Source organism: Agelaius phoeniceus, chromosome 1, assembly GCF_051311805.1.
Source record: "Agelaius phoeniceus isolate bAgePho1 chromosome 1, bAgePho1.hap1, whole genome shotgun sequence".
NCBI lineage: Eukaryota > Metazoa > Chordata > Aves > Passeriformes > Icteridae > Agelaius > Agelaius phoeniceus.
This window is the reverse complement of record NC_135265.1, coordinates 5724915-5750196: the sequence shown is the minus strand read 5'-3', so window position 1 is coordinate 5750196 and position 25282 is coordinate 5724915. Positions and strand designations below refer to the sequence as shown.

General features: G+C 42.1%; 1 protein-coding gene across 4 annotated transcripts in view; it reads right to left on the bottom strand.

Annotated features, from left to right (window-relative positions):
• Positions 1-25282, bottom strand: part of LOC129118645 (sodium channel protein type 5 subunit alpha-like) — a 218246-nt gene that overhangs the window by 113332 nt on the left and 79632 nt on the right. For 3 of the 4 annotated variants that reach the window (XM_077188165.1, XM_077188117.1, XM_077188218.1), the window contains exons 8-12: positions 24869-24932; positions 11915-12056; positions 10082-10279; positions 6091-6264; positions 3264-3671 (exon numbers count right to left, since the gene is read on the bottom strand). In XM_077188165.1, the coding sequence (XP_077044280.1) occupies positions 3264-3671; positions 6091-6264; positions 10082-10279; positions 11915-12056; positions 24869-24932 (986 nt within the window). The remainder of the gene's footprint in view (positions 1-3263; positions 3672-6090; positions 6265-10081; positions 10280-11914; positions 12057-24868; positions 24933-25282) is intronic. The other variant, XM_077188254.1, reaches the window with a different exon arrangement.

Below are 25282 nucleotides of genomic sequence, written 5' to 3'. Positions count from 1 at the left end.
TGCTCAGCATGGACCATGCTGACCATGGTCAGCACACCTGATAGCCATCAAAACTGCCCCAGCTGATGAGACTGATGGGCTCTAGCACCACCCATTGAGATAACCTAAAATCCTCCTTTTTTCCTCAGCTGGGTTTAGGAATTAGGGAGAGGAGACGGATGGTGCAAACACACTTGGTTTCTCATGGAAACCTACTCATCCATTTGTGCCAAGCAGCCAAGGCCATCTGAAGAGCATTTGAAACTGGGTTTTTTTATCTTAAATGCTTTTCTGCAGCCAAGTGCCAGGATGTCACTCCTATGAGTCACCAGCCTGAGCAGTGGGATAAACTGCTGCAGCCACTTCTCTCTTGGGAGAGGGCAGCTGAACTGCACAGATGTTTTCATGTCAGCTCAGCTGCCACCTGCAGCCATTCCCGTGGGGAAATGGTCCCTGCCTGGGACAGGGGGTAGCAGGTGCAATGACACAAAGACATGGAAGTTGTTCATTGTGGTCCCAACCCAACCATTTTGCTGTTCAGAGTGAATATTGCTAAAGCTGATCAGGCTAAAATGCTCAGAAGTGGTTTGTGACTGTTTGTGCTTTCCTGGAGAAACCTGAGGGGGACCCACTTTGGGATCATTTGCGACAGCTATGGGCTAAGTCACTGTTTGTGACTGGAGGCCTACAGGTTGAAAATGCAAAACCAGAGATGGTCAGACCTTGTTTGATGTTTGCTGTCTTTTAAATCAGAAATGCTCCTCCAAGCTTTCCCCAAATCAGAATTCAGTGATCTGCCCCCTTAGTAGCAGTCTGATGGGTGTGTGTTGTGTTCATCTGATTCTACTCAGCATCATGTAATGAACTAAAAAAAGTACATCTTCAAAAATATAATGCTGTAAATTGTGGTTTTTTCCAGCTCCATCTACCCAGGTGTTCCATTTGCATGAGCAAAGCCACAGTTACACCTCAGGAAGCTTCAAGCCAGGGCTTAAGCCATGTTGATGCATTTTCATGGATTGGCCCTTCATTTCTTGCTCATGAAAGATACAACAGATAGCCCAAGTGGGTCCTTTTCCACCATGGGCTCACCCTTGCTCAAAATAAATAACAGCAGAAGGGTCAGTGAGGTTAATGAGGTAACTGCAAATCTTTCTTCTACCTTCCCCAAACATATGAAAAATTGTAAAAAGAAACCAGAGCTGCTAACAAATAACAAATTCACCTACAAATTTTAACACGAAAAAGGTGAAAATCATCAAATGTAAAGCCAAGAAACATGCTGATTTATCTCCAAGCACGCTGAGGGGTCAGATTTGCTATTTCCTTGTGCCTGAGCCACAGCTGAGGCTGCAGGTTTGTGCCCAGTGCTTGTGACTCCTGCAGTGAATACATCTGTACAGCAATGGGCCCCTCGCCAATTAGCCCTTAACCCCAGCTCACATTTTCTGGACAGATTAGATACCAAACCTGTTTTGCAAAAGACACAACATCCTTCACATTGCATCACTGGATGAGCATCTGTTACTGCAGAGCCTGGGTGTTGTTTCCTAGATGGGCAGGGGAGTGCCAAGAGAGCTCCCCCACCCCGGCCATTCCATTTCCAACATCCATTTATCCAAAAGACAGGAAGCCGACAAATGAAAATAAATGCCAGCAGAGCTCAGAGCCTCCCTGTCACCTCAGGACCCAATCCTGTAAAATACTGATATTTTCTGTGAAGGGTTGAGTGCTCTTGTGCTTTGCTAAACTTTTTCTGACAGCTGGGACAGCCTCAGCAGCCATCAGAGCTGCTTTCCTTACAGAGAAAAAGGGGACATCCTCTACTCATCTACTGAGGTCTTACAACTTTGGTTCAGAATTTTTTTTAAACAGATGCACAAATTTTCTTCCCCAGCTCCCTTAATACACACTTTTTTTTTTTTTTTTTTGCACAAAGCTAAATGCAGTAAAACTTCCCTATCTACAGCATTTCTGTTGTTTACAGAATTGTCTCAGGATCGGTCATCCATGTCCACAGAGAGTAAAAGTAGGATTACCAAAGTCCTAAATGAAGGAAGATGTGAACATCCAAAAAAGCAGCAACAGTCTCAGAACTGTCAACAAAACAGATAATTCTCACACCAACCAGTTTCCCACATGTTGCTTGGCCCCTTCTCTCATGGGTGGTGTGAGAGTCTATTTGCAGAACTACAGGGAATGCCCAGATAGGTGAGGAAAAAAATTCACTCCAAACCCCTGAAAGGAATAAAGCTGCTTGGCTCCAGAGAAAAAAACTGCTTCTCAATTTACTGATAATCTGACACCACAGCTGGGATCCATCACACTCACCTTTCTCTTTAGGAGATACCTTGGCTAATACATGTTATAATCACATTTGCTTTTTTTCCCCCCACCAACATAACCTGGTTTTGGCACTTTGTTACTCTGAGTGGGCTTTATCTTACCTAATTTAAGACTTGTGGTTAAAGTGAACAGAAAAAGGCACTTCCAAGGAGAGAGATTATTCTGGTCTGGTTTTGATCCCTAAAATGAAATGAATCCTGCCCACACTGAGTGTAGTAGTGACCTCCATCATTCTAAAGACTGTTGAAAGTGATGAGCTTCAATACAGATTATCTACATAAGAAAAGATAAATTCCCACTATCTCAAACTAGCAACCTGTCCAGATTGCTCTGCCTGTGTAGCAGCTATTTCCAAAAACACCATCTCATGGTGTTGCTCTGCAACAAAGATGCTGGCAATCTGCAAAAGGGCTGAAATCTGTTGATCATCTGCTCATATTTCCTGGGTGTTATTTGAACTGGATGCTAAACCCTTCTGGGAATTCCCTTCGGACTGAAGGAACAGCCTTCCTCAAGTGGCCCAAGAGAAGACCAGAGGTCAGATGCAGAGACCAACCAGCAAGAGAAAATACAGTTTCAAGATGGCAAGATTCATGGAATCATTTAAAAACCATAATTTTCTATCCACCAGACAATGTCAGGTATTCAAAAGTCAAAAGAAATCAAGTTTAAATCTGTCCCTTCAAGAAAAGAAAGTCTCTGTCAAACTCAAGATTTAGGTATTTGCCTCCTGACAGCTCTGAAGAGAAAATTTCACCAGAAGGCAGAAACCTTCTTTCTCAGTGAATTAACTCGTTGTCTTCCCACCCTGCCTGGAATGGTGGGTCTGGGTTTCTCACCACAGACTCCATGTGGTGTAAATAAATTACAGCAATCTCCAACAACATTTAGAAGGAAACGAGAGCGCGAATCACATACAAAAGTTATAAAGTACTCACCAGGTCGCCTGTCCCAGGCTTTTCCATAATAACTGGGGGGAGCAGTAACCCTGCAGGAGAAGTAGGGTCTGGGTGGAGTGCCCCGGTGCCTCCTCCTCCTCCTATCAGGGAAACCACACCATTGCAATCCACTGAGCTGTTCCTTTTGCCCGTCTGGGTGTAGTTGGGAGTAGTAGGGTGAGAACTATGGCTCACTTGACTTTGCACGCTTGGACGCCTCCCAGATCTTGGAATTAAGAGAGAGCCCCGGTGGCTTTCATTTTCCCCAGCGATGCTGATCTCATCATCGGCAAAATCTGTCTCGGAGCAAGTGTCTCTGCCACGGAGTCGGAAACTGAAAACGCTTCCGTGGCTCGTTCTGCGCTTCACCAAGTTTGCACTGGGACCATAACTAATGCCAAGGAGAGTCTGGAAACCCCCAGAAAGGAAAAAGGGGAAAGAGAAACAACATTTTGCAACACGTTTTTCAGGAGCGAGGAAGTTCTGGGGGAGAGCAGTGAGTTCCATTTTAAACCAAGCGCTTCGGAGAAAGAGAGACTTAATTACAGGTTTTCAGGCTCCTCAAAGTTAAGAGGTTGGACAGTCATTCCTAGCCTTTAGGTACTTGTCTAACACTTGGCAATTAAAGATGTACTGAAATAGGAAGGGTCAAGGTGGCACTCAGCTCACAGTGTGATACTTCCTTTGCTTCTACTCCCCCCCATGGGACAAGTGCCAGAGGACCTGGGAAGGCAGCACAAGGAGTGGAAGACAGGAGCAGGGAAGGGGGATCCAGCTCCAATCTACTGCATTATCACACATCTTCATAACAGCTAGGGAAGGAACAGTGCAGTGGGAGAAGAATAGATAAAGAAATAGGGCAGGAAATGAACTGCAGGGAAAATGAGAAGAAGAGGGAAGAAGAAGAAGCAGAATACGACGGAAGAAGGTGATAAAAGAAAAAGAAAAAAAAAAAACAACCAAAAAACAAACCAAGAGCAAGAAGAGGGATATGGTTTATTAGTTTGTAAAATGATTATCTCAATGCACATGGCTGCTTAAGGGCTAGGTAACCTCAGTACACAGCAATCTCCCTCACTTAAATATCAGCCTTGACGATCCACTCTGACGTCAGTTAGTGAGACTGCAACTCTGCCAGAGCATCAGCAAGATGTAGCCAAGGACTAAACACACCTAAAATCCGGCAGAGCAAAAAGGATCTTCAGAAAATGTGTGAGGAATTCAAGTCTATCCCTTTCTCTTCTCTCTAAAGAGGAAATTACTGGAGTAAGAGCATTTAGGCAGAGCATATTTTTGAATTTATGCCTGCACAGAATTTCCAGCTTCTTCAGAACTTTCCCATGAGCCAAGTATCTATGAAGAGAGGTCAGATTGCCACAGCACCCACAAACCAGACAAATCAAATGAAGCCTGATTTCATTCTGTGCTGTAGCTTACACCACTGAGTTATGTAATGATGCTATTCAGTGACACTGGTACATGGAGGAGTACAAAACCCAGGCTCTTTCTAACTAAAAACAACCCTTTTGGATTGCTACCAAATTTCAGCTGGTCAGAAATCCATGCCTGGGTTTCCATGGCACAGTCATTGAGACTGATTTCTGATGGCAACACACTTCCAGCTGCTAAGATAGCATCTGAATGATGACTCAGCCTTATTCCCTCCAACCATGCCAGACACAGCCTTGCAGAGAAGATTTACTATAAGCTTTGAAATGTGTCTCCCATGCTTCTCATGCATATATGACATCCAGGGGCGAAAAGTGAAAACAAGGAATATTAATCTGAGAAATAAACTGAAAATGCACAGCTCCAATCTACGGTACTTCTGGCACGTGGTGTCCTGGAACCCATCCAGAATGAAGCTAAAGAGCAATTCTGGGTTTAGAAAAGGTGCAATTTGTTACACAACCCTCTTGACCAATGAGACAGCAACACAAACAATTGGATTAAAAAATGCATGTCATCTACAGAAATCCAGCTCTGGGTAAATTTTGTGAGCTGGGGAGTCATTAATTGGTCACATTTACTTACACCACTTACACGTTTTTTATGAGCTTTTTATGGCTGCCAAGTATCCCTAAATTCACTGACAACAAAATAGAGAAGGACTTAGCCCATTACATGGCTACTCAAAACAACAAAACAAACTGATTTAAACTTTGCCCTCAGTTAAACAAAGACAAATTATCTGGAGCTATTTATGATCCCTTGATACATACAGCATGGGCAGATTCATATTCATGCATGTCAGGAACATTTACATAAAACCTTATTTAATAACACTGTCACTCTGTTTTTCTTCCCTGCAATAGAAAGTAGAAACAAGTGCCACAAAGTTTTGACTTGGAGGCAACTAGCAAAAGAATATAAAAATGTTAATAATGTCTTTGTATAATATTTAAAAAGCCCTCAGAGACAAGTTTCCTCCTTTTCTCCTCCTCTCTTTTATTTTTAAGCCTTGTAGGTTTCCACTAAGATATTTTTTTATCTCTAGTAGGGATAGGATAGATATAATCAGATGAATGAAAGAAAATAAACCAGATTGAGGGTAATCTTGAGGCAAAAAAAAAGGAAACAAATTGAAAAAAAGAGGTTTATAAAAATGTTTAATGGGCATTTTAAATTCATTTTAAAAATAAAGTGGTAATATGTTTCCTTCCACGGATCTAGCACAGACTGTATGCTGTATCTGCTATGTTAATATCATTTAAGATATTAAATACCTGTTTCTTCTAAAAGTTTCAGTTTAAATTGCCTTGCTCAGAGCCTGGCCTGTCCAGGAAAGTACAGTGTGGAACAAGTGATGTTTCAGACCATGGCTTACCATCCTCCTTTGACCATCGTCATAGTCACACTTGGGATTCCTTTGGTCTTCCCCGTACTCGTCTCCCCCCAAGGATTTCTTTTTCTTCCTCTTATTTCTTCTTTCTTTTGCACTTTTAGGTGACATTTCCAATGAGCTGAGTGACATTGAATCAATTCCTTTAGCTGCTAGTGCCTAAATCAGAAGATTGTAGAAGGTATAAATATTGTTATTTCAGGGTATCAGTGAAAACCACTACAGCTCAGAAATTACTTTTCATTTTAAATTTTAAGGTTGTATAGGAGAGACATTAAAAATTTCTGGGCATAAGTAATCATAAAACTTAGGAATGGCTGCATAAAAGGATGGGTTTTATGTGGAGCTCCCACACAAGACTGTTTGACACGTCATGAAGGAACAGCCTGTGTGCACACACCTGCACACATCTCTGGACTAACGCTTCTGGTGCCAGGCAAAGAAAAAATCTCAAACTGGGGAACCTCAGATTAAAGTCCCCCTGGACCTCAGCCCCTTGAAAGGCTGGACAGGAGGGCAGCCCAGCTGGCTGCTGGGATTTTCCCTCCCTCCACAGAGGGATGCCAGGAGCAGCAGGCAGCTCAGCTGGCACATTTCTGTAAACACTTATCCCAATCACAGCGCAGGCAGCTGCGACCAGAGATGCAAAGGAAGAGCTATGGGCTTAACTGGAGATAAGGTGGCCTTTGCTGTGCCACCTGCTTCCATGCTGTGCTGGCTATCTGCTGGGATCTCTGCAGGAGCAGGCTGATAACACACCAGCTGCTGGGAGCCCTGCAGAAGCCCAGTTCCAAAGCCTGAGCACCAAAATCACAGCCCTGGGAGAAAATGAGCAGGCAGGAGGAAGGATTGATAGGAGCTGGGGGAGCTGGGGCCCTGTCCCCAGCACAGGCAGGAGGAGTGAGGGGACTCTGGGCACAAGGATCAGGTTTGGAGGTGCTGGAGAACCAGTGGTGGCCACATCAGTGGCCTGGAGACCAGCCCAACGCAGAGCCCCCAGCTGAAACACCTGAAGAGAGCGTATTGTTAAAAAAAGCCTCTCCTGGTTCCCCAGAACAGGAGAAACAGATGAATCCTCAATGCTATTGTCTGTAAGCCACTAGAATCAAACAGGCAATCATCTCTCCACTGCAAAATACTCCCTTCCTCCCACAGGCATCAGTCCAAGGAAAGTGAAGGCACTTAACAGCCGTGTAAAGAATCAATCATGTATTTCAAGGAGTAGCGGTAGCTCTATCAAGCTGAGAGCACAACAAAACTTAATTCCTGTGGGAAATATCTTTCATAAGCAAGCTGCTTAGAGCAGAGAGAAGGAGGGCTCAGACACTGGTCTAGGTTGTTTTGGTTGGTTTGTTGCTTGGTTTTTTTGAGTCAATTGATTTAATTGCTATGCTGAAGTGCTTTCTCTTCATAAAGATTTGGCAAGTCTTTTGGTGTTAAGCTCAGATTTAGGAATGTATTAGACCAATTGTATAAATTGACTGATAGTCCCCAAGCAGGTCTATCAATTATATTTCTGCTCTCTTTATACTGAACATTATAAAAGCTGGCCTGAACAGTTTTGGTTTTCCTTTTTGATTGCTGTCATATTTTGTTGATCTAGAAAATATTGCAGGTTGTGCTACTAAGCATGCTGCACTCATACTGCAAAATAAGCTAATTTTTAGTTTCTTATCATTTTTTTACCTATTGCTTGAATTGTTTCTGTGCTCAATACCTCTCTCAGATATTGAAAAAGGATTTATAGTGAATTATTCCTCATGGCATGGAGGACCACAGAATCACAGTACAGCTTGTGTTGGAAGGGAGCTTAGAGTCCATCCAACCCCCCCTGCCATGAGCAGGGACTCCTTACCAGTTTCCTCAGTCCAGCCTAGGCTTGAGGATGTCCCCATGTCCTGCCTATCTACCTGTTCTGTTTGGGTTCCTGTGGCTGGACCATGTCCTGTTCCTCAGGCACTGCAGGGCATAACCCACTGCAACAACTCCAGGGGCAGGAAAGGTGTGTGGGACCAGGCATACCTGGCAAGGACATGTGATGGCTGAAGGATGGGAGGAAAGCTTAGCTCACATGAGCCCTGATATGAGGATTATGCAAAAGAGAGCTCTTGAGGCAAGAACTTAGTGGTACAGTGAGAAAGTCAAAACTAAAATCTTGATCGAGGTTTGGAGAACCAGATTAAAATCGAGTAGCTCTAACTGGAGTGAGATATCTCAGCAGGACATCTGAAAGCTCCATGGTGCAGCCACCCAACTCCCTTTCCTGAGCCTCTTCTTCCAAATGTCTACTTTGAGATGCCAGAAGTTGATTTGCAGAATTACTGGACTTCATTAGTGAACATCATGGACCCAAATCACTCCACTCCTGAACTTCCTTCCCATTAAACTAGGATAATACTCCAGGAATATTGCAAATACAAAGGAGCATTTTTGAAGCACATGGAGTCTGAGCAGTGGCAAGAGGCCCTGAAAAACCTTGGAGGACATTAGTCCCTTCCTCTTCCAAGCAGGCTTTGACTGCCTGAGCTGGGAAGTTCTGCTCAAGCTGCCCTAAGGCAACAAAACAAATGATGAGAAAGCAAAGAGCTGCTCTCGAGTCATGTACTGTCCACCCTTTGCACTGAACAGGGCACAGGGAAGATGAGAAATGGCTGGCTGAAGAAAAGACTCTATTATAAAGCACATAAACAAATGGGAAAAATTCCGTTTTTCAGGGGCAGCTTTGTTTTTTGACACATTATGCTTTCCGGGCTTAATGTTCCTTCTCTTTGTGTACACAGAGGCTTAATTGAAATCAAAGCTTTCAAAATGAAATTCTTAAATATCTTTAATTATAGTTGGGGCTACCAAAGTTGACTGTTATTAGGAAGAGCTCAGCTGGAGTCAATACACATGAAAATTTGTACAAAATAGGTACGAGCTGGAGCTCAGCTTGTTCCCTTAGGTTATGGCAGAGTTACTCTGTTCAAAGTGGCTGTATATGGACTAAATTGCATTTACCTATTACTTAAACTATCAAAGAGGATCTTTAAAAGGACTTAAATGATTCATAAGCCACTACTAGCACTTTGTCAAGAGTGAATTGCATTTTCTATTTTCTTTCCAAGGATTTAAATGGGCTTTGGATTAGGCCCTGAAGCCATATGTACCCAAAAGAAAATTATGTATATTAGTTTATATTGTGTTTCAAGGATTTATTTCTCTGAACTACAGTGCTACGTGTTATTTCAGACTAATTTTCTTATTGTCTTCTTGTTCACAGCGCCTAAAATGTTCTTTTCTGCTGTTTAATAAAAGCTTTCTACCCCACACAAACCACATGCAAATTAAATACTGTTATTAAGGCTATAAGGCTACGTCTACCATTTGGCCTCCCTGGTTTGTTTAAATTTATGACATAACATTAAATCCATACCCTTGGCATAATTTGCAGCTCTTAACCTCAAGGTCTGCCTGTTTACTTTTCCAGGAATGAAGCTGTATGTGCTTCAAAGAGGTTAATCTACATCTTTACCTTTGTTATCAAAAAATTGTATATTTACAGCAGGTGGAGCAAGACAGTGAAGAAAATAATGTGTGCTAAAGGGGTGGTGGAAGGAGGTTCAGCTGGGGCTCTTGCTGAGCTACCAAAACAGCTGGGTTGTGCTCAAATGCAGATGTAGCTTTGCCATCATTAAAACATCTCACATGCCAAACTATATTAATTTTCTCTGCTGGCATATGTGGCATGATTAAACCAGTACAGTTCTGGCTATGTAAACCCCAAATGGCCCCACTCCTAACAGGGAGAACTATATTTTTTCTTACACAAAATAAAAAAATTGCAATAACTTCGTCCAGTACAATAAACACTAAAATGCTTTCAAGCAAACTCTTACTTTGGTTATCACACAAATGTAAAATAAAGAGGACATGAATCCCAAGGTAACATTTGTTCAAGTCACCCAAGGCTAATCATGTCACATTGTTCACTGACCTCCTGCTCTTTCTTCAACATCTCCATGGCTTCCCGAAACTTTCTTTCCTTCTCCTCTGTTTCAGCAATAGTGGCTTGGTTCTGCTCCTCATATGCCATGGCCACAACAGCCAGAATCAGGTTGATCAGGTAAAACGAGCCCAGAAAGATGACCAGCATGAAAAAAAGCATGTAGATCTTCCCAGCAGATCTGAGAGTCTGTACGTGCAAAAGCAAAATTAACACTGCTTTATCGTGTTTTTAAAAAGAAAAAACAAATAAAGAAAAGAAGGGGTTTCTTTTAAAATTAGATTTATAATATAATTGAGTTCAGCCTTTGTTAAATAGTTCAAACAGAAAGCCTTTGATGAGAAATGACAACCACATACAAGGAAATAATCTCCTCACCAATAAATTTTTATACCTTAATCAAAAATTGTGTGCTTTGCAGTGAATTAATTTCTAAAAGAATAATGCTTTCAATGCTTTCCTCCTGTATCAAATATCTTTGCTGGTTTTCTTTTAGAATAGATATTAGAGCCAGTTGCAGTGAAAAATTCCCCCACAGTCCAATCTGGTTTTGTCTAGTGTGTTGAAACCATCCAAGTGGGATTCGTGTTGGATCCTTTCAGATGTCTATAATCCAGGTCCTTTTTCAGGGAGAAAAATACATGTTAGGGTGCAACTCAACCAAATATCATTGAGACATCTGTGTCAGGATGAGAAGAACCAAACCTTGGGCTCTGTTGAATGTATCCCCTGGTTCTTCACCAGATTTATTGGCATAGCTTGAATTTAGGGGGACAGCTTATGTGTAACAGATATGTAACAGATATGTCCCATGCTCAGAGAGTTGATACTACTGACAAAACACTCTGTGTGATAGTATAAGGTCAAATAATAAAATGGATTGATGTTCATCCTTATTTTCCATGACAGTTTCTGTCTTCCAGAGTTGTACACGTAGCTCTTTGCCAAGCAAGTGAATGCAACTGTTTAAAGAATCTTCAGATTCATTGTTTTACATTTTCCTGAAGTGAAATTGCATAACTGGCTGTATGTGAAGCTGAAATCCCCCAAATCTTCAGCTATGTTTACCTCAGTACCTTCAGAGCTGTTCTGTCAAAGTTATCCCCCCACCCTGATTTCCATATAATCACCTTCCAGTTTTGGTAGGTTTGAGATGCAGCAGCAAATTGTCAGTGGCTTCATGGACAGAGAATGTAATTCAGTACCAAACTGGCATGTGTAGTTCTTTGGGGTTTGCACACATTTCAGGAAGTGCATGCTGGAAGGAGCATTTACTCAGAGACCACCTTGCATGTGACTGTGAGTTGAGTGTCCATGGTGAAGAGCTTGCAGCAGAGAGAACTGAAATGCATCATGGACTTTTGCCATTGTCTGAATTTGTGTTAATCACCATGCCTTGCAAAATCAGATATCACAAGAACACAGGTGCTCCTCTGGCCTTTTCTTGGGCTGGACTCAAAAGATTAACTTGTGTTACACCATCCACCAAAAAATCACCAAGTGGTGATGTGATGATCTTCCTTAAGTGGTGAACTTCATTTAGACTCAGGTGAATTAGAGTCTTTCTCTCAGTACAACTTCTTCTCAATTTCCCCAAACACCCAGCCTAATGTCTTCAGGCATCATCCCTCTTAAGAAAATTAATTAATTATTAGAACTGATTGTCCTTCTCCAGAACATCTGACTATCCTTCTCTAGAACATAGACAAAGCACAGTTTACCTAATAACCAGCAATTCTTTCTTGTCTTTAACTGTTGTATATGCCACTGTAACAAAATGATGTCTTTATTTTTATTTTTAACAGTAATAAAATGACCTCATACCTGTTGGTAAAGACGTTCCCAGTAATCTTGAGTCATAAGACGGAACAAGGAGAGAAAGGCCCAGCCAAAAGTATCAAAGCTTGTGTAACCATGGTCAGGATTTTCCCCAGCCTTCAGACATATATATCCCTCAGGGCACGTGCTGCAAAACATCAAATACAATCTGTGAGATGCATCTTAGATGGCTCTAACATGGAGAAACTGATTTCCAGGGAAACACATCCAATGGCCTTGGTTAAGAGCACAGGTCATCCATGGTAAGCTCCTTTACTAAACAGGTGATGCTACTTCACAATATCCAAGGTCTTGGCAACCTTATTTTTCCTTTGAAAGCATAAACAGGAAAATAAAAACCATAGCACGAGCTGCAATGGCAAATAATCACCTGGCATTCAAAAATTTCGAATAGACTGGAATTAGGTGCCTATATATGTTTTCCCTGGCACTTATTCCTAATTAAGAATCAAAAACCTGGTGTCTCCTGTTACAGTAGCAGGTGATACTGTGATGGTGAGCCTGCTCTTTTGGTTACACAGTCTGACACTGGCTGGGCACCCCCAGCCTGTGCTATGGGAGCACCTTCCTGATTGCTCCCTCTGCCTGACCTCAGTCACCCCCAAAAGGATTAAATGTTTAATCTAAGAAACCCAGCCCTTTGTTCCACTCACCGCCACAGTCTGGGGTCATGACATTTTTGCTATTTCTGCCAGGAACTGCTTTCCTTGTGTGTCTTGTGGATTACTGTATTAAATAGCATGCAGATAGCATGAATTTCGCTGGCTCTCATTAACCTTTGAGGCTCCTTACAAGTAATTTTCTAGCCCCATATGCCAGAAGAGATAAAAAGTGCTCTCAGTGGTACTGTGTAAGCACTGAACTGCATCATCAAGTGAAACACAAGGTGGAAAAGATCCTGGGTTGTTCCAGCCTTTCTCTCAGAACAGATAAGCCAAAAACCCCCACAGCTCTTGCACATCAGAAGCCACTCTCCAAAAAATAAGGTATGACCCATTAGAAACTGAAGACATAGAAATATGCAAAGGCTTTCTTCTGCATGTATCCTAGGAAGAGAATATGAGATCAAGTGCCCTGGAGCCTTATGGTATTTGGGAATTTTTTAGGTGAGAACCATTTAATATCTGGAGAAGCAGATCCCAGCAGAATGTGCAGTTACACCAGCTCTCCCTGTTCTCCTAATCCTTCAGATACAGATAAACCTGGCACAATTCCCTGCAAATTCCAGCTGCCATAACTGGGGATGGTTGGAACATGAGGGATTTTGGACATGTGGCCAGTCATGTAGATTGTATAGCTTTAAGCTTCATTTTTCTCCCAGAAAAATATGTTAGAGTTTCTCAATCACTGCTACTTTCTTACAAAAGCAGAATATTGCCAGAAATTGAAATGCAAAGCAGAAATACAAATAAAGAAAACTAATTTTTAGGATTCCAGAAAAAAAAATTGATCCCGGAGAAAGCAGAGTGTGTGTCAGTGTGAAAACCAGTGTTCTTTTTCTTTAAAAACTATAATTTTTATACAGATATAAAATAAATTTTACAGCACAGGATAACAACCTCTATTGCATGTCAAAATGAGAATATGTTTTTATACAAATCTATGTTGTCTGCCACCACCATTAGACATTCAACAGCACTTTTAGAATCTTAATTTAATATCAGCAGTGAATCACAAATTTTAAAGTAAGTCTGCTTTGAACGCTGATAAAAGGAGTGCTGAAGCATTGCAAAATGTGTGCAGATCCTTGTTTACAGTAGTTTTCAGAAAAAGCAATAAAAAATGAACAGCTGATGTTTAGTGAATTAAATGTTACACACAAGTGGGGGTATAATAAGTGATTCTGTCACCTTAGGTAGAGCCAAGTGAGCTTATACCAGTTGAGAATGCAGATAATAACAATTATATCAACAAAGAAAGAAAAAGAGTCACTCCAAATCTTTTCCCTGCCAGTCTAGAAATGCCTCCTTCTAGATCTTTCCTACTTTAACTACCTATTTTTTCCTAATAAGAGCCACATTCCAATAAAAAAATCCAGTAACATTACTGAGTTAGGAGATACTAAAATGCAGAAATCTCACATTTTCCCCCCCTAAAATATGCAGATGCACAATGAATGTCGCTTGTATACCCATGTCCTTTTTTGAGGCAGAATTTCCACTAAACCTCCTCTCTCCCAAAGGCAGCATCTGCTGTCACTCTGCTGCAGAGATGTGAGATTTCTGCCTCTGATCTGCTGCAGCAAAGAGCCTTCACTGCCCGCGATGTGCCACTCAGCTGCTCAGGAGCTCTGAGAAATGGATTCTCCAGGCTCCTGAGAAGGAAATTCCCTTTGCTGGCTGCAAGACATCCTGTCTGCACAAGACATGAACATTTCTGTAAGGCTGATTATTTCTGCCATGGGAAAATTACTTCTCTCACACACTGGGTGTGGTTGGAAACTTTGTGATCGTGTCCAGAGGTGCAGAATCCTTTCCTTGATCTCTCCCTAAAGAGAAATTCTGAGTGACTCCATTGGTCTGGTCTCATTGTTCTTATTTTAACATTATTACTAATGGCTAAAACAACCCAATGCAGCTGAGAGAAACTTTGCTGGTGGTTACTTTAGTGGTGGACTTCAGCCTAGGCAGGGCAGTCATTTGGAAATCGGGCTTCTTCTAGAATAAGTTACCTAAAATCTTAGGCAAAATGGAAATTTTGCCATTAATATAAATTATTGAGAAGGGTGAGCTTTTCCTCTGAATCTCAATTAGTAGGGAGAATTTCCTCTTAATTTCTTCACCCTTTTGAACAACAGCCTGGGAGAAAGGGGACATTAGGAGCGTTGGGATGAATTTTCATAGGAATTTCTGAGCATGTATTAGAGGATAAAAAGTCACTCAGATCTCTGCCAATGCTGCTTTCTAGGGAAATTTTTGATGAAGAAGAATTTTTGAGCAAGTGCTCAAAGCACTTTGCTTGGGAATCTGTAGGACATGGAAATGTAACCCCTCTGACTGTGAAAGTGAGCAGTAGCACCTCAGAGGAATATTTTATGTTTATAATACAATTAGCATTACACACACATAATACAATTTTTACATTTTTAGTTCTGTCCTCATGGGTCATTTCCCACTGTCTCACTCCACAGGGAATGGTTTAACCCCAGCTGGAGCTGAACCCAAGAGAGCTGCTCACTCACCCCAGCCCCAGTGGGATGGGGACAAAACTGGGTGAGTAACAATGAGAAACCTCATGTGCTGAGATAAAGACAGCTTAATAGGGCAGAAAAGGAAGAAAATAATAACAACATTAATAATTACAACAATAAAAGAATTGAACTACACAAGTGATGCTCAGTGCAGCTGCTCACCCCTTGCTGACCACTGCCCAGCCATTTCCCAAGCAGTGTCCCCAGCCAGCTTTCCCCCACTGTTTGTATATTCCAGTGTAGGGTCTGGAATATCCCCCTGGCCAGTTGGGCTCAGCTGTCCTGTGTTCCCCCCAGCTCCTTGTGCCCCCCCAGCCTCGTCACTGGCCGAGCATGAGGAGCTGTGAAGTCTTTCATTTAGTGGAAGCACTTCTTAGCAACAACTGAAAGCATCAGTGTTACCAACATCATTCTGATCCTAAATCCAAAACACAGCACTGTAGCAGCCATGAGGAAGAAAATTAACTCCATCCCAGCTGAAACCTGGAAAACACACTTCTCTAATATTTTTTTTTCAGCTTTAAGAGCATTCAAACAAGGTGCTGCAGCATGGAAAGCATGAACCCCAGCCCAAAAATGCTGTTAATGTTAGCTTACACCCTTATTATGGCAACTAGACCCTTGAGACAGAATTTCGTACTTGTCAACTCCTTATTCCTACTCACCCTCTTTTGTGACCAACAGAGAGATAACCCACAGGGTATGGGAATGTGTTAAAAACACTGAGAGGAAAACAAAATGCTGCTTCCCAGAAAAACACTACAGAAATTTAGGTGTAAGGCTCTCAAATGAGAACATTATTCTGCAATTGACACCATTTCCTTTGAGGATTTTTTTAAGGAGCCTCAAGATTTTACTGAACCTTCCTCCATGTATGACATTAAGCTTACCCCCTCTGAATTTTTTAGCAAACTCTTCAGCTTCTTTTACCTCAGGGAAGCATTTGAGAGGTTTGTACTCTCCTCTGATGCACAGGGATGGGCAACAAAAACAAGCTACATAAATATACCATCCTCCACAGGAGTGTCACAGGATGCTGTTCAATTGATCACAATAAAATTAGTGTCATTGATTCAGAAAAGTTAAAAGCAGCAGCCTACCTACCTATCCATCAGGCTGTAATCACCACTGCAAGCTGGCATTGGTACAGGAAATTAAAGGACATAAGAAACAGCTTTGGTTTAAATAACACAGGCTGGGAATGCCAGAGAGCTGTAGCTGAGGGGCATAATTACAAAATGCTCTGTCTCAAGAGTTTAATCTAGGCAAGCCAAGCAACCTGCTGATCCAGGCTACAGTGGCCAATAGGGTTGGGCAATAAAGGAAGATTTGTAAAACATCCGTGCACTGGATTGTAACATCCAGATCCTGAAAATATAGGGAGGGTTTTCCATGTGCTACCAGGAGCCAACATCAGTGACATCTGTGAGGTGGGGGCTGCATTTTCCTTGGGTTCAGGCTGCAAAGGGACACTCTGGCTTGCTCACTACAGAAGCAGTGAAGCACATACCACAGACACAGCAAAAATTAAAAAAACAAACACCTATTTTGGTAAAAGTCCCTTAGTGTCCCTGCTTAGGTCACACCTTAAGCCTAAGAATGCAGAAATCAAGCTGAAAAGTTTATAGCTGATGTCTTTGACACGTGGCTAAATCCTGGGGAATGGGAATCACCCTGGTGGCTGAAAATGGAACCCCCAAGGTGGGGTTTGAAAGCCTGGCAGCCTTTGAAGGACAGACAATGCCCATGGCCTCCATGGCTGGTTGATGTGCACAGTAGAGTCTTCCTCAACCTGCCTCATCCTGCTAAAGTCCACAGACCACAAAAAGAGAGGCTTAGATTTCCTTTAGACCACTGACTTGAGTATTTTTCCCCGCACTTTCCATATTTTCTCCTTTCCCTGGACTCTGAGGGAGGACACAGTGGTCAAAATAGAAGATCATACTGTGGCTTAGAGATCCTTAGACTAACATTTACTCTTACCCAAAAAAATCAAACTACCCATTCTAAAACAGGAAAATATTTTAAAAAATGAATGTTGTAAGGGTAACTGGGCATGTAGGAGAAAGGGGCCAAAAGCCAGCAGCACTTCAGCCAAAGCCATTGATGTCAGTGGGTGCTTGATGTGCTTGAAAGTCACAGGTTTTTCTCCTTCCTCTGCTCTTTCTTGTTTTGTAATATTAAAGACTAATCATGGTTAGAGTGTCTGACTTACAATTCCTCACTAATTAGCATCTAAAAGCCAAAATCTGACTTGCAGTGCCATGCTTTGTCTTGGATAGGTCTGACCAGGAGCTCCCCGCAGCTCTCACTCCAAGCATCCAAATGGACAGAGAGAATTTGAATGACATTTTTAAAAGCAAGAGAAGGGGTACCAATTGTCTGAAATGAAGGAAGTGCAAGCAAATTGAACCATATGCTGCAGGGAAATGGAGGAAAAAAAGCGATGATGACAAAGAAGAGAAGAAATGCTCAGAGTAAAGAGCGACATCAACCAAGAGTTGGGGCTGGAGCAGAAGAGAGAAGAAGGTGCCCATGATCAGGCCTGCTCAGAGGCTCAGAGCACCCACTGACCTGTGCATGCTGCTGACTGGAATCCAGGGAAGGTTTCAGCCTCCCCCCCTGGCTGCTGGCTCAGGCAGATGGAGAAGCCCTGGGTTCAGCCTGAGCACCGCGCGTGAGCGCAGAGGGGCACGACTCCCTCTCCTGCAGCCTACCTTCCTCAGGCACCACACTGCTGCCAGGCAAGCAGGATCCTGTTTCTTCTGACTCAATCCAGTGGCCAGACAGTGGAGCTTCTGTCTAACCCACCAAACAAAATGTAGGGCAATAATTTATCATCATAAACATAATAGTGGATTAGTGCCTAATGAAGGCTGTAGCCTCTAGTAAGTCTGCTCCTCTCATGTGGCTGATGAGCTTATTACAGCTTTGACTAAGAGGTAATATTACCCCTCCTTAAGAACTGAGTGGATTTGGATTTAATCCCTACTGCTGCTGTTTGACCAGAGACATGATCTTCCAAACACACTGCTGATCCCTAGGAATGGGGACTGTTATTATTGTTCCTGAACCTGTATCTCTTCTCAAGTCATGCCCATGGCCCCTGTAGCACCTTTGAGGTGTCACACTTGCTTTCTGCTTGTGGAGGTTTTCTCACCATGAGCAGACCATCCTCACTTTCCTGTCACTGTAACCAGCTCAGAGTAAATGGAAAAGCTTATGTGATTTACATCAGGATCTAGGTAAATACATTTAAGGTATGCTGCAGAGCCTGAAGGTTTGAAACAAATTCACTAGTATTGCTTGATAATCTGGGATGTAATTACCTTTTTAGCTCTAGTAGTTTAAGCAACACAGTTATTGCCAAAACACCCTTGCTTTGGTGACATTTGAAGAGGACACATTTGGAAATTGTGTTCCCTTCTTCACTCAAGCAGCCTTTACAGGCTCTCCCACCTGTGAGACCAGCTGTACCACATCAGGCTGCATTTGGTTAGGGTAATGCACACACCAATCCCATTAGGCACATGCCAAAGCTCCTAGTGGGTCCATTTCCTGGAATGGACCCCTTCCTGCAGCAAGTTAAACACTGGGAGACCATGACCTGCCTGACAAAGCTGGGTTGTCCTGACATGACTTCCAACCAGGATTTTCTCCTGAACTGAAGATTTTCTCTCTTGTTTCTATTGTACTCTGTTCCTTGTAAGCACAAAACAAATTCTAGCAGTACATCAAGGGGGAAAATGCAGCTGGATAAACAAAATGAAAAGCAACAAAAAAGTTCTGACTGATTAAGTGAAGCAAATTCAAATTTCATGTCTTGCTGTTGCTCCTCAGGAGTGTCTATGTGCAACACCTCTGCCCCACTCATCCATGGACTGCACCTCTGAAATGCCAAACCTCCAAGCCAAGAGAGCTCTTCTCACCCTATTTGTCCAGCATCCAGCACAATATGCCTGAATCTAGGACTTTCTTGTAGAAAACAATTAATAACAACAACAACAGCAATGATAATATTAACACAGATATGAGTTAAGGCAACTTAGAGCTGCAATGGTCCTAATTGCCAGCAGCAGAATAACAGACTCAACTGTGTGCACCCTGCCCTGGTGCAGCTCCCCAGTTTCTGGTGCAGCTGGGGCTGTGTTTCTGGATGCTGTTTGACATGTTCTGGCTCTTTGACATTTTTCCAGGCTCTCCCTTGCCAAGTTCTGGGTGAGAGCTGCAGTAGCACTGGTGGAAGCAGCCGATAGCAGCTCTGCTCCTCAGCACGGAGCATGTTTCTTCTCCACCCTTCAGGAGTGTGATAAGCCTTTACAAGGGGCTTTAAATCACTGCCTGGAGGATGCATAAAGGCAAAGGAATGTTACTACAGCTCAGAGAGATCAAAGTGCTGCATCGCTGTACGTGTAACGAGCGCGCTGGCAGGAGGGTGATGGAGAGAAACTGCCACAAAAACTCTGCTTTTGGTGCTCATGGAGACCATGAAAACAGGCATCTGCTGCAATTTTACATGGGGGTATTAATTCCCTTAGTAAAATGCCACAACACAGAAGAAAACAAATGTTTGTTTGGTTGTTTTTGTTTTTGTTTTTTCTGATAATGCCTTAGAAAGAGTTGGGACTGACAGGAAGACTTTGAGGAGCACTACAGCACACGGTCATTCCTTATATGCAATGAGCTCAGTGACAGAATTCACCAAATCACAGAGAATCTTGCCCCACAGTGTACATTATTTTAATGTATCCTGTTAAGAAAAATCAAGGTCATAGTAAGAATAAAGGTAGCTAAAGTTTCTATAGCAACAATTACTAGGATGCAGTTGCCAAAGGTGCTTTCTTGTTCCTGAAGTAGATTTACTGGCTGCTTTTTCCTTCCTGTTCACTAGTTTTTTTGGTAATATCAGTACAGACATGATGCAAATGTGCTTTCATTGTCAGGATGATTTTGTAGACTATTGCTGCCCACGAGCTGAATACACAGGACATATCATGTGTAAGGGCAAAAAAAAATTAAGCAGTCTGATCCAAAGGGGGTACAACTAACTTAAAACATGCACACTTTTCTGAAAAGCTAGCTCCTTGTTGTAATTGCAAATGAAAAAGTGAAAAGAAAGAATTTAAGTTTCTCTTTCGTGTCTGTTTACTTGTACATTGACAACATCTTGTCTCTTTCTCCTAATGGACAAATTTCCTTGCTGTTTCTATTGCTCAACCAAACCTTCAGGCAGGAGGGGAAATAAAAACAGCAGCCAAAGCACAGCAGACAAACATCCCTGTGAAATTCCAGCAGGATGAAAGTGAAAATGCTTTAGAGCTGAAATGCATCTTCCTTTCTCACAGACAGATAATTCCACACCGCTCCAGCCCCCATGAAAGTCTTTACTCTGTGGAGAAGAAGGGGACTCTGCAGTGCTGTCACCTCACCAGAGTGAGTGGGTAAATGCCACCAAGAGCTGGAATTGCCTGGGAGGGTTGGTGTGGCCTGACAGGGATGTGTTCCACACACTGGAACCTGCTCTGGTGGTGGTGTGCTCCAGCAGGATGCCTCCTTGGATCTGGAGGGGGGACCAGGAGGGCAGACATATAGGATGTGTGTATATAAATATTAATTTTTATAGGAAGTATGGGGTGGTGCCTACTGTTGCCTGCTGCTCTGCAGCCCTGACAAAATCATGCTCCACTTGATCCCAGGACTTGATTTCTCTAAGGAAAGAGCAGTTCTCACCTTCTGCTCCCACCTAAGGTCTCCCAATTATTTGAACATTGCACTGGATCTTTACTGCACCTTCCTTGAGGCTGAAACAAGGTGTTCAACATTGGATAAGATATGTACTGGGGATTAAATTGAAAAGCAAATGTATAGAATTTGTAATCCTTTTTAAAAATCAGACTATCTGAGCTTTCTCCATTTATGTTAAACAAATAAAATAGAAGATGCTGAAATTGCAAAGAGAAACAATTTGTGTATATCCCAGTGCAGCAACATCCAAAAGAACTACTAAATTTAACCTCCAAATGCATCTAAAATCATCAACAACTGCAAATACACTATATTTTTCTTTGGATTTTTTTTTTGTTGTTGTTAAGAGAGCCTTACTGTTAGCACTGCTCCCAGTCTGACCAATCTGTCACACAGAGCAAATAATTTTTCTATCAGTGTAGTTTTCTGAATGTGCTTGTTGTGAAACACCAAGCAGGTGTCATTTTGAGCCAAAGAATATCTTTGATCACAATCATTTGATTTTCTCTCTTCTCCAAAAGTTACTTCTTGTTTCTATTGTACTCTGTTCCTTGTAAGCACAAAACAACTTCTTGCAACACATCAAGGGGGAAAATGCAGTCGGATAAACAAAATGAAAAGCAGCAAAAAAGTTCTGTTTGGTTAAAGGAAGAAAAGTCATATTTCAGGTTTCAAGAAGGTTTCTCAGGCATCACATGGGGAAAAACCCCACAGACAGATTAGCCCTTGTGCACCTAAGAAATTTGCCATCTCCCTGACATTCCTACCATGTCTCTGTAGCATGCTTTTTAAAGTAGATTCTTGGGGTTGCTTGAGCATATCTAGAAATGCAAATAAATGGGTTTTTTCCTGCCTCCCTGCCAGGTCAAGTACTAGAGACATGTTTGCTGCAGCTGAGTGACATACATCTATTCAAATCCCTTCTGAACTGGAATCAATATTACCTAGATCCATTACCTCCTGCTTTATTGGCAGCTTGGGTGCTTGTTCAGAAAACAGTCCCTCCTAGTAATGTAATAAAGCCCCCACCTTGGAGATAATTAGATTGCCTGTGATACAGAATCCACTGATGATCATTTCCCTGCTGATTTTGGCTTGCTACTCCAGCTCAGGTTGCAGTCTCCATCACTACATGCTCCTACATTAGACCACTTGAGTCTCATCACCTAACAATTGCCAGAGCAGATTTATTTGGATTTTTGTTTTTAACTCTTCCATAATAGCAGCAACCAGACAAACCTCAGAGTGTCATTAACATGCTTTTAAAAATGCACTGAAATGGCTTCTTCAATTACCTCAAGATTTAATATCCTGGCCACAACACAGCTATCCCTCACTCTAACAACAAATCCTTCCAGGAGAGAACACATAACACTGCCTTTCCCTGAATTTCCTTTGGGTCCTCAGTGTGTCCCAGAGGCTGATGAATTCAAACTGTGAGCAAAAGCACATTCCACAAATGCTGAGAACACTCAGACCTGGCCTTGCCAGCTCTCTTTCCCTACCACACCTTCCTGATGCCTTGGTGGGTTCCCAATCCAAGAGTCATGAATTTCATTACTAATAAATGAGGGAACCACAACCTCATGCATCTACTTCCTCTGAAGTCCCCTCCCTTGCTCCTGTGGTGCAGAAGGTCCCAAGCATGCAGATTTTGGTTTACTGCTGACCACTCTTGCTCTTGGCTTCAGTCATCGAAGGGTGAGAGAAAACAAATCCACTTAGGTACGTCAGCCTGTAAATGATGCTCTCCTTGTCCCAACAGGTGGGAATACATGACTTTGCACATCCCCTGGGGCCTAAATATCATCTTTCTAATTATCTTCATGCCTTTAAACAACAGCAGTGGATGACTGGCAGCAACTCTGTGCAGTGTGTAGCAGATGAGACAACACTTGGTAATTCTGAGCTAAAAAAACCCAGTGTAAGTAGGAATATTTATTACCCATTTTTAGGCATTTAAACCTTACCCAGTGGTATTAAATACTTAACTAAAACAGCAAAAGGCTGAAGAAGAAAGAAGCTAGGCATAAAGGGAAAGTTGGTTTCCCTTGATGTCACAAGCATTGAGAGTTTTGATGTATTTATCAAAACAAGTACAAGAACACTCAGTTTGAAGGTGTCATTTTTGTCCTCTTATGCTCAGGAACTGCAAGTTCTCCCCTGGCTGTTTCAGGCTGTAGCTCTCTCGTGGGCACAGTGCCTCCACCAGAGGTTTTCTGCAACCACGGCTTTTTGCTGACACCCAAATTTATTAACTTTCACAGGAAGGAAAGAGGGTGAGTTTGCTGATTTGTCTTGCTACAAACTAACCCTTAAATCCACACAGGCTGCCAATATATAAACACTCCATTGATATTGGACTGGTATTTAACTTCCCACCAGTTGAGCAATTCCAAAGCAGTAGCAATCAACCCTTTCAGCACTGCCCATGAGCAGCAGCTTTCCACCACCACAGCTCAGGTCATCAGTGAGAACAATGAATATTCCATCACACAAAATATTGTTGCCGTGCAGAGCACTTGTTTTTTTCCCAATATTGCTTTGCAAAGGCTGAGGTTCACCAGCACGATGGAGATTGCCAGATCCTGGGATTCCCGGGAAACATCCCAATAGTCTTGGAGTTCTGCCTGAGCCTGGATAAACACAATGTATTACAATCAACAAAGGCCCTAATTAATGGATGCTGACATTGTACCTCCCTAGGAACAAACAAAGGGGAAAGCATGGCCCTCTGCCCAAGCGTCTTGGAGTCTAACTCAGGCTGGCAATACACATCAGACACACCAGGCCTACAGAGGGAAGGCTGACACTGAGCTTTCCCTTTCTCTCATGTCAATACAGATACAGGCAGTGGCAGCAGAAAGCAAAACATCTCTCTCCAGGACCTGAGGGCTTTTCTTGCCTTTTTGTCCACAAGCAAGTTCAGATTTCATCTTCCCTTCGTGTCCCTGCACATACATGCCTTTTTTTTTCCTCAATCAATTCCTCCTAAATGAAACCTTTTTTTTTTGTTTTTTTTTGCTTTGGTTCTACCAGCTCAGAATATCTTCCTCCAGAAGTAGATCATCTCACCTCCTCCCTTTCTTGCCCTAAGACACCCACCTCCCTGGTTCAAATGCTCTCACATATTTGGCTCAAAAGCTCCTCTGTCCCACTACTCCAAAGTATTTTCCTCCTCTTTATACAACTGCTGACAGCCGGCAGTCTTTGCTTGGCTCATAATTTCCTCTGACCACAGAAGATCCCATCTCCTTCCATCCTGTCTGAACTCTTCCACTTCCATCAAGATCATGAGAAGCTGTCAAATAAAATCACGAGCTCTGACAGTGCACTTGGACCCTGGGGATGGGATGCAGGAGGAACCATGGGCATCTAAAGATGGCAGGGATATGAATAAAGTCCTTTATGCAGAGGATGTTAGTACACCCCTGGATCTCTTCACCATCTATAAAATGAGAAAATTAAATACACGTAGTCCATAAGGAAATCAAGTGCAAATGTAGATCACAATTCAACCCTGAGTACCTTCCCACTTCCAAAACATGCTATTTTTCGGGCATTTGTTGATTTGTTTATCTTCCTTTGCCAAAAGCCAGGAATTCATCATCAGTTTCAATCCCTCTAGGTGTTCTGTTTCATTTCCATTAAAATATTCTCCACTCAGCCAAAATTTTACTTCGCTTTCACTATTTTTTTACTGAGAAATTCAAATGTATTGAAAAAGAACTGTAATAAGGTCCCTAAAGATTTTAAACCTAAGTGACACATAGAAACTTCTCCTCCCTGCAGTTGAGAAAATTGTATTACTATGCACAATGTTGTCATTATCCTCTCTACTATTATGCCTAGACCTAAAGAAGTTGAAATAGCTACTTCATGCTGGTGAAAAGTGGACAGAACTAGAGGAAAATGTAATAATAATAATAATAATAATAATAATAATAATAATAATGAAGACAACAAAACCAGACCAGAATTGAAGATATTTTTGAAGTACTTACCCAGCATCAGTGCTGTTGCCACACAGTAACACATCCTCTGTACCATTTTTTATGAAATAGTTCACTGCAACAGAAATAGAGAAATGGCTTTTAAATAAACACATTCCGGGAATGATAACATTCAAAAATATCATCCACCAACCAGCATATTCAATTGGGACAGCAACTGGGAGATGAATGGCATGCCTTTGCTTTGTTTTGCTACTTTTAACTTCTATGAATTGAAAAAATAAATATATGTTTTCAAATCCCTGCAAGCACTTGCTGTTTGTGTTCCAAATCAGACCTGTTGAATAAGGTGATGGTGGGCTGTGGGCAATGTTTTTAGGAAATTCTATTCAGCCATGTCTCTCTGTTCAAGCCAAGAACATTGTTACTCAATTCTGTAAATGTAATGAAACCAAACCATATGCT